General features: G+C 34.0%; 1 protein-coding gene across 1 annotated transcript; it reads right to left on the bottom strand.

The window, feature by feature from the left end:
• Positions 1 to 8,306: 8,306 nt before the first annotated feature.
• Positions 8,307 to 10,396, bottom strand: LOC135196699 (histone H3.v1-like). The gene is made up of 2 exons (XM_064223530.1): positions 10,323 to 10,396; positions 8,307 to 8,604 (listed from the first exon to the last, which is right to left on the bottom strand). Exons 1-2 carry the CDS (start codon positions 10,394 to 10,396, stop codon positions 8,307 to 8,309), a joined length of 372 nt encoding a protein of 123 aa, XP_064079600.1.
• Between the last annotated feature and the right edge of the window lie 409 nt (positions 10,397 to 10,805).

Raw genomic sequence — 10,805 nt, 5'->3', positions numbered from 1 at the left:
ACTGAAAGAATTACTGTTTCAAAAAATCTTCTATCGTTCACGCAATTATAAAATAGTAAGGAATCTCAAAATAAATTCCATTCATCGACACAATAACAGTGCTTCTATATCTGGAGACGTATTTAGTCTCATTAATCAGTATTAGCATTTGCTACGAGAACGTATATCACTCTAGTTCTATTGCAAAACACAGTATTACAATTTGTTAAAAGAACGAATATCTCTCAATACTATAATAGCGAAGCAATTCAAACAAGATAAGCTCCCCATTTACCCAATGCCCAAACCACTGTGTACGACGTTCTTGGGAACAAGACACGTATGAAACACTCCATTTATTCTATCACTATTCACCCAAAGCACTCTGTATGGCGTCCTTACTCAAAAGAAACGGCAAAAGGTCTCAAGAAAGACACCCTCCATACATTCGAGACCTGATAATGAGCCGTGACTTATCTCGTATGGACTTAATGCTAAGAAGTCCGGAGATATCACGTCCCATTCCCTTTTCGTATCCACTTTGGGTTCAGCTCGGATCCTTAACGCAAACACCACCGACGGTGTATGTGTGTGTGTGTGTGTGTGTGTGTACATCCCATATGAGAGTCAAATGCGACCGTATGGGTTGGAGAGAGAGAGGGAGAGAGAGAGAAGAGAGAGAGAGAGAGAAAGGTCATATTAATATATCCTAATGCAATGTTAAAAATTTACTAAAAACTGTTGAACACACACACACACATAAATACATACATACATACATACATATATATATATATATATATATATATATGTATATTATTATTATAATCCTATATAATCAATATATATATGTATGTATGGTATGTATGGTTATGTCATATTTATGTGTGTGTGTGTGTTCAACAGTTTTTAGTAAATTTTTAACATTGCATTAAGATATATAATATGACCTCTCTCTCTCTCTCTCTCTCTCTCTCTCTCTCTCTCTCTCTCTCCCATACGGTCGCATTTGACTCTCATATGGGATGTATACATATATATATATATATATATATATATAAATATATATATATATATAATATATATAGAGAGAGAGAGAGAGAGAGAGAGAAGAGAGAGAGAGAGATTCTTTCAACACTACAGTGATACAATGACAAAAAATCATGACTTCTCAGTCGTAGTTAGAGTAAAGCTAAAATTCACATTTATGTTTAATCATTAATTACTTAACCCGTCAAGGTAAAAATAAAAAAAATAAAATAACAGCTTATGCGTGCTCCACAACATAGCCGGATTTACATGACAACGAAATTTTCAAAAAATAAAAATTTTCTAGCGGTAAATATACAAGATTTTCACGGAAAGTAGTACAACAGCTTCATAAAACCAAAAAATCAAATCAAATCAGATTTAGCAAAAGCTAACAACTAGGTATATATAAAAAAGAGAACAAATACGCATTAATGTTTAAAAAAAAATAATACTACCATTAGGCTCAATAGTTTCCTCCCCCGAACTTACACAAAATCCAAAAGAACGTGACCGTAGTGGAGAATGGATACTTAGAGAAACGCTCCCAACAATAAAAGCTACACTCGAACCAATACAGGGGCTTACTGTTGGCTATACTGGCTATATAAAGGAGAGGTTACTCTAATATTTAAGTATACTATTAGTGCAAATAGTAAGGGGAACCGGAGTATACCGGAATTCAGTTCCATAATACTTTCGACGAGGAACCTCTTCAAGGTTTATATATATATATATATATATATATATATATATATATATATATATATATATATATATATATATATTATCATATATATATATATATATATATGAAATTCAGGCTTCCAAAGAATATGGCGCTCATTTGAAGCAAGTGACAAAAGTTAATATGAAATACAGAAAGAAATAAGTAGTTATTAGAAAAAAATAAATCAACACACACACACACAACACACACACACACACACACACACACACATATATATATATATATATATATATATATATATATATATATATATATATATATGTACAAAAGAACTGATTCCGTCTATTATTTTACTCGTTGTTTGTGGAAATGGAATTTATCCCATCAAAAGCAGTGCAGTAATCATTCTATTTCCTGTTTACCAGAAAATCGCTATTTCTATAAATATTTAATAATGATCATCCACCACTGCTTAAGGAAATATAATAATAAATTTCGTAAGATCTTCTTTACACTTAGCCAATTATGCAATCCATGGCAACTTCATGAATGTAAGTAACTCACACGCATTTCTTTATGCACATATGCACGCTCATACAAACGCACAAAATTATTAATATATATAAAAATCAGATTTAAAGCAAAACAAAATTTGAATTTCTCGGTCATCTTCTACAAACATACGCACACACATGATAATAATACATACAGGGAATCATATACAAGTATAAAATATAATTTCTAGTTCATCTTTTAAGCACCTCTGGCGCCAGAAACTCCGGAGCGCGATAGAAATTTAAAACAAAAATGTAAACACAAAAAGGCCATTTTCGCTCTACGCTCTCATCAAGTAACGCAATTAGTAAGAAATTCTATATAAATTCAAATATATACATTTAACCCGCTTTATGTAAAACAAGGAAAGGCTAAAAAAAAAGGGGGGGGGAGGTGTTTGGGTGGGATGGGGGGATGATGTGAATTCTAACAGAAAAAATATAAGGGGACACAAACAAAAGATTTAAATATTAAATGGGTCTGGAAAGAGAGAGAGAGAGAGAGAGAGAGAGAGAGAGAGAGAGAGAGAGAGAGAGAGCTCATAAAAAAGTAAAAATTCTGACATTCCTCAAAAAGTGACGTATATTACATTCCCGGAATGGAGGTTGGTGGGGTTGGGGAAGAGAGGGGGTTTTGGTGGAGGGGGGTGTTGTGTTGGAAGACGAGGTAGGTGGAGATTAGAGTAACTCGTTAACTATATTGTAAAAGAACGAAAAGCAATTAAGAGATTGCCGTGAAAAAAATATGCTGCAAAATAATGTTGATTATTAAAATAACCTTCTCTCTACGATGGGGGCTTATCAACATCAATTACCGAGGCGATTAAACATAATTCTAGATTATTTTTCTAGATTGCTTTCAAATTATATTTAGTTGTGCCCTTCGCAGATTTAAAGAATAGGTTTTTTAATCACTGATTATAACCCCTTCCCCCGACCTCCCCAACGTTTCCCCCTCCCACCCTCCCCAACCCCCATTTTCAGGTAGGTATGAGTTTACTGCAACTCCGTGAAAGCGACTGAATACATTATTAAATAAGATATATCATCATAAAATATACAATGAAAAAAAAAAAAAAAGCCTACAAACGACCGTATGCGAATGGCATATATTTCCCCAGACCACCAATAAATGGGAAAGCAAAAGAAAATTGACAGCACATAAACAACACGTTCTGATATTATTCTATAAAAAAAAAAAAGATAATAAAAACGCGTAAAAAAAACTAGGTAGGAAAGCGCTTTAGGACGAATTATAAATCATTTTCGAAATACCCTTTCGAACATTAAACCAACGTCCCCCCCCCCCACCCCCCAAACAACGAAAAAAAAAATAGACATGATGAAAATGACGTGGACACAACTCTTCAAAGCGTTGAATTTGCTGTATGGGGCGACAGTGTTTTATAAACTCAACCTTTGAGCAAGTATTATAAGAATGCGTCCAGCTTACGTAGATTTATTGAGATTTTGTACAGAATTATATACACGGATGCATATGGATGCATAACGCTTACGTCATGAAAAAAAAAAAAACATATATACAGTTGCCTATAAACTGCTTCAAAGGTAATACGAAAAAAAAAAAAATTATTATAAATGTAACATAACGTTCGACTTACAGGTTGTAATTACGTAACGATAGGATATACTGCTCTACGATCTACCTGAGCTTAACCCAACTTATTTTTTTTTTTTTTTAGTTTTTGGAAAGATATAAGAATACTGGAAGACGCTGAGCGGAGAGAAGAGGAGAGGCACTGAATGGGTAAAAGAGAGAGAGAGAGAGAGAGAGAGAGAGAGAGAGACTATGTATGCGAGATACAAAATAAAAGCCTCTATGCGTACCTTATCACAAACAAACTCTATGTACATCTCCGCCTCCCCCTCCCCCTTTTCCCCTCCTTTAAAGAAATATAGAGCGAGCTTGATTATGCCATATATCGGACCATTCTTGCCGAAGATGTCAAGTGGAGATAGCATATGGAAAATACCATCGGTATGCATGAGGTAAAGTTTTACGAGCGCCGATACGGCCTCTCTCCCGAATATACAAAGTCACCTCTCTCTCTTCTCTCTCTCTCCTCTCTCTCTCTCTCCTCTCTCTCTGTGTGTGTGTGTGTGTGTGTGTGTGTGCTGTGCTTATTCCAGAGTCCGGGCTCTGGGCAAGTTACCTTTTCAAAAGTGCACTTTCTTTATTGGAACTATTACTTTTTTTTTTTAGTTTTTACATTTCTGTATTTTTGTTTATGTATAAAGTTTATAGATAAAGAAGGTTATATACGGACAAAAATGTAGTTTTCAAAACGCACTTTCTTTATTAGAATTATATCTGATTTTCCTCTTAGCTTTTCAACTTCTGTGTTTGTTTTGCCATACACACATGCCAACACATTTATTATATAGTATTAGTATATATATATATATATATATATATATTATTATTATTATATTATATTATATATATTATATATATATAATGTCAGCGTAAGGATGTCAGCTCTTATAATCAGGTAACAATAACAAACTCACAATAAAAGACAAATCTTCGCAAATAAATAATTAAATAAAGAAATATATAGACCATAAATATATAAATGAGTAAGGAAAATTAATAAATAAAGAAATAAATCCTTATGAAAAAGGCAAAAGCACCGGATTTCATAAAGACGAACAAATAGCAATTATTTCACGGCCGTTTTGTTTTACCAATTACATCCAAAACAAATGAATCTCGGAAAAATAAAAGGAGGAAAACAATTTCCGTTTTGTTATTCTGATTCTCTATATTTTTCTCTCCCCCCAAACGCGGATTCTATTTTATGGAAGAGTAAATGGTATTGTTCGCGGTATCCCATAGAAAACAGTCCTCCCCGCAGTGAATAACAATGATTGAATTAGAATAGGAATATACAATAGATGATACTTTATTCGAAGGGGGCCACATGATTGGGCCAAAAAAAAAAAAAAAAAAAGAAAAAAAAAGCCAAGAGTAAAGAAAAAAAGAATAAAAAACCTGATCGATGTTATGAGAGATTCATTTTAACCTAACGGCAATATTTTCAAACAACATATTAACAATGGATAAAAAAAAGGTGACTATATGACAAATGTATCGTTACATATTATAAATGGATAAAAAAGATGATGGTATGACAAATGTATCGTTAGATTTGAAGACGCGGGATATGAACCGAATGTCTGGAATTTTCATAAAGACTTTCATTATGAAAAATGGATAAAAAGGCGGTTGAATGATAAATGCACCACCAAACTTAACAAGGTGCGATCCGACCTCCAGCTTACTCGGTACGTGCAAGATTTTCCCCTCACAGAAAAATTGTCAACATTATATTCCTAACTTTTAACGTAAATTAAAACGTGCTAAAATCTACGGTGAAATAGAGCCTTGTTTCACCGACGAAAATTGAAATGAATATTTTATTAGAAATAATTTTTCTGTACTTTTTAACACCACATTTATTTTTTTTACATTTTCATTTTATAAATAAATTATACAAATCATATACTAAGATTCCTATATCTCTAACTCCATGTGAAACACCTTTTTCAGACCTTTTAGGCTCTTCCATAGTCTTGCCCAAACAACAACAACAAGAAAGTAGTGTAGGCTTACTCCCTGGGTAAGCAAAGACGTTATCATCCTATTTTGAAAACCTTTGAGAAACGTCATTGTTAAACTTCTTGTGAAAGACAAATGTCCTCATGTTCTTGAAACTGATAAAAAGGCTTAAAAATGTTATTGCTCAATTAAAAGAAATATTAGAAAGTGATGATGACAAGCTGTTTGTGAAAACCTTTAACATACGTCATTATCAAACTAGTAAAAAAAATTATGCAAACCTCAATTTGATGGAGTTAAGCAAATTCATATACATTATGCCCGTGAATCTACGGGCAAACATTGGTCTGATCTCCTCTTTGTGTTCAAGATATCAAATAGTTTGACCCATTATTATTATTATTATTATTATTATTATTATTATTATAGTAGTAGTAGTAGTAGTAGTAGTAGTAGTAGTAGTAGTAGTATAAATAAGTGACAAAACATACTTGAAGAAACGCAAAATAATTCAACTTCAAACTTTCCCTAACACTGAAAAAATATATATATAGTTTATATATGTATTTATATATGTATATGTGTATATATACGCATATATATATATATATATATTATTATATATATATATAATATATCTATATATATAATAATAACACCAAAAATCCATGAAAAGATCGGTAAGTGCTGACGGGTCCTTTAAAAAGAAGAGGACAGGAGACACTCCCGCCGAAGACTCTACTGTAAAATATGGTGAATTGATAGTACCTGTCGACAGCCAGGCGGTGTCGTATAACTCCTTGTTGTTTGTCGACGGTATAATGAGACGTTTATGGGAATAGGTAAAAAGGCATCATTTCCTCGTGTAGGAGATGTTATATAATGTCCTCATTCATACGTTTCCATATTCGTTTCATATTTGTCCCTTTTCCCTCGTCGTGTTCCTTATTTTGTTCCTACGAACAAGCGAATTATTTTGGCAAGATTACGTTCAGTGAAAAGTATTTTTTAAGGCTGTTCTTCGTCTTGTTTGTTACAAGAATATGCATATACGAGTAGATGTTTTGTCTGCCAGTTGCTGTGTTTATACTTACTGATATTTGTATCGTACTTTTGTTTCATTCATTACAAAGCTGCACCGCTGTGTGTATAATCTTTTTCACTAATGAATTAAATTACTTCTCTAAGTCTGGTTGCTATGAAGTTAACCAATATGTAATCAACTCTTCGTGTATTATTTCAAATGTTTTTACGTTGAATGGAGCCAGTGGTTATTCAGCTTAGGGACCAACGGCTTTACGTGACTTCCTAACCACGTCGAGTATGAACTTCTATCACCAGAAATACACATCTCTGACCCCTCAATGGAATGACCGAGAATTGAACATACGGCCAACGAGGTGGCAGGCCAAGACCAAATCGACTACGCCACTGAGGCACTGTATTATCTCAAATGAAAAGAAAATAATGTCCAATTATAATTTATTAAGCCACAAATACCGTTCCGATTGTATTCATTTTCCCTTGACAATACTTTACATCTAAAGGTAATTACGTATATATATGTGCATATGCCTTTACCAGGATTCGAACCTATGCCTTGGGTTTGATTAAAGGAAACAGGGGCCTGTCTATTCAGCTATGAGTTCTTTCTGACTGCAATGTAAAATTTACCTGGCGAAATAAAGTTTTGCACCTAGAATTGAAATCAACGCATCTCCTTCTTATGGTTTTAATACACAGCCTGACAGAGAGATATGGGTCTCTCTCTCTCTCTCTCTCTCTCTTAGTGTCAGGACTATACCACGATGTTTGTCGCGCTTGAAATGGGTTATACCTCCTCGTTTTGGGGGGCAGTCCTTTGTGTACCTTACCTTTTAACTGAGTTAATTTGGAACTCTGCCTTACCATGGTTGGTGGGCATAAATCACTGTGACCAAGCTATCTTGCCTAGTTCAGAATTGCAGAGGCTGATTGACCTTTGAGACCGCCAGGTGCAATGCTTTGAGGGCACCAGGTGCAAGGCGTTCTGGTTTGTCTTTGGGGTATCTGGGTGAATAAGTCTTTGGGGTATCTTGGTGAATCATGAAACAAGGTGGCCAAACTTCAGGTGAGCTGGTTCTGTCTGATCAATCACTGTGAAACAACGAGTGTTGTTACGTTGCTTGAGTGACTTGGGATGAGTTTTTGCAATTTCATTATGTTGTTTTGTTCCTTATGAACAGATTTCATCTTCTGAATAATGATGACACTAAAATCTTGAATTTAAAAAGTCTAGTTCCCTTTTGTCAATGGAAGCCAGGATCAAAATTTGCTTGACATGAAAAATGGAGAATAACTTTACATAGAATTATAATGGGGTATGATGAGGCGTTATTTTTACGTAATAAACGCACAAAAATATGTTAAATTTATATTTATTAAGTCTCTTGACTTCCATAGCAATTTTAAGCCTCGTTTAAGGTAAACGTCATCGTACCAAATCCTTCAATGGCCGCCATCCTTTTGCCAAACGGTGAGGGAGTTCATCTTCTTCTTCTTGCTCCTCTCTTTCGTCTTCTTCTTCTTCTTCTTCTTCCTCTACGTCTTCTTCTTCTTCTTCTTCTTCTTCTTCTTCCTCTACTTCTTCTTTTTCTTCTTCTTCTTCTTCTTCTTCTTCTCCGGGACATCTTCCATCAAGCTTCAGGTTTTTCGGGGAGGTCCAAATGTCATCGCCTTTAGTGCACTTAATTTGATTTTTTCTTCTTCTTTCTCTTTTCTTTCTTGTCCTCGGGAGGGTAACAATGTGTCACGGGGATTTATCCTCCCCTTTTCTGCAGTGTCGTCGGGAACGCCTAATGGGGCGTAAAGGACCATTATCCTCATTATCCACCTTTTCCTTCAAAGATCCTCAGGGAATCGCTCTATTATTGGGGAGGAAAACGAACAGGAGAAAAAAAACACACACACACATGTCGTCTTTCTAGAAGCCTCTCGTGTGTTATGCAGCGGCCTACTTTTGTTTTTTGTTCTTATTTGTCTGTTTCCCTTTTGTTCTCGAACTTGTCTTTTGTTTATACACACACACACACACACATATCATATATATATACGTTATATATATATATATATAATATATATATATATATATATATATATACACACACACACACACACACATATATATATATATATATATATATATATATATATATATATATATACATAAGAGGTTCAGGAGGTCCATTGATACTAAACATGAAGGCCAAGATTATTATAAAACGTTTCGCATATCAACTTTGTGCATCTTAAGTCTGTAAAAAGATTTTTAGTTTTTAATATATGCATTTCTCTTTTTACAGACTGAAGATGCACAAAGTTGAGTGCGAAAACGATTTATAAATAAATCTTGGCCCTTCATGTTTAGTATCAATGGACCTCCTGAACCTCTTTTATATATATATATATATATATATATATATATAATTATATATACATATATATATATATATATAAACGTATATATATATTATATATTTATATATATATATATATATATGAATATATATATATATATAAAAGTAGTTCCTTTTTAAGTCACTTTGAAAAATCCAGTATTAACGTTATATTGTCACTGTGGATTAGGAGATTATTCTCTACATGTCTGTTCATATTTTGCATTCTCATCGTTGCAACTTTCACTTTTACTTCACTTGTAGTTTATCAGATTCCACTGCTGCCATAATTAGTGCGGTATTGAGTATTGTGGCTGATACTAAGTGTGTGAACTGGTGCTGAAATTAAATCTGTAAATACAACATCTGTGAATTGAAAGTAATGCTCTCTGTAAAGGTAGAGGCTGAATACATAGTGGATATCAGCATTTCCTATAACATTTTCCTTTTCATTAGTGGATATTAGCATTTCCTTCAACATTTTCCTTTTGATTAAGAAATACAAACACACACACACACACGAACTGTGCTTCATTACTCATTTTCCACAGGCAAACTCTCTAACGAAGGCCGAGGAAAATGTAGACCGAATCGTCGTAATGTTCTAATCAAGGAAGTTCGTTTTGAAATCCTCAAGTGTCCCAAACTTGAAAAAAAAAAAAAAAAAAAAAAAAAAACAAAAAAAAAAAAAAAAATTTTTTACGAAGCGTGACCTCGGCTCATTGAAGACAAAAAAAAAAAACCAGTCGCGCGAAATGAGTTTATTGTAAGTTTGATAATGGCGGGGTTCTCAGTTTTTTTTTCTCTTTTTTTTTTTTATATTCTCGGAAAAGTATTCACATGACGGTTTAGTTGTCGTTTGCAGTGAGCCGGTTTATAAGAAGTCTAGGCGCCCTTTGCTTATCTTGATTTAAATTTGGATTTAGTATTTAAACGTAGACATCTTAGCTTTTTTCTACTGGGGTGGGTGACAAGGGCTAGTGCAGTCAGTGCACCTCAGTGGCGCACTGTAGCCATCTACCTGCATCCCACATTTTAGCCTTTTACTTTACCTCCGTTCCCGTTTCTTTGTTTCCGTCTTGCTGTCCAGCCACTCTAACTCCCTCTTCCCACTGTCTTTAGCCATGAATGGCTAAAAGTGCCACTATATATATTAGTTTATTATATTATATTCATATTATATATATATATATATATAAATATACATATATATATATATATATATATATATATATATTATATATATTATATATATAATGGCACTTTTAGCCATCATGGCTAAAGACAGAGGGAAGAGGGAGTTAGAGTGGCTGGACAGCAAGACGGAAACAAGGAAATGAGAACGGAGGTAAAGTAAAAGGCTAAAATATGGGATGCAGGTAGATGCCTACAGTGCGCCACGTGAGGTGCACTGACTGCACTAGCCCTCGCCACCCACCCCAGTAGAAAAAAGCTAAGATGTCTACGTCTAAATACTAAATCCAAATTTATATCAAGATAAGCACAGGGCGCCTAGACTTCTTATAAACCGGCTC

The sequence above is a fragment of the Macrobrachium nipponense genome, chromosome 18 (assembly GCF_015104395.2).
Source record: "Macrobrachium nipponense isolate FS-2020 chromosome 18, ASM1510439v2, whole genome shotgun sequence".
In the NCBI taxonomy this organism is placed as follows: Eukaryota; Metazoa; Arthropoda; class Malacostraca; order Decapoda; family Palaemonidae; genus Macrobrachium; species Macrobrachium nipponense.
The sequence above is the reverse complement of the archived record's forward strand: the minus strand, read 5'-3'. Positions and strand labels throughout refer to the sequence as shown.

Bases quoted from the DNA above. Each gene is read 5' to 3' on its own strand.
- LOC135196699 (XM_064223530.1), bottom strand. From the start codon at position 10,396: ATGGCTAAAGACAGTGGGAAGAGGGAGTTAGAGTGGCTGGACAGCAAG. The intron at 8,605-10,322 runs GTAAAGTAAAAG...TACCCTCCCGAG, and splicing joins ACAAAGAAACGGGAACGGAG to GACAAGAAAGAAAAGAGAAA.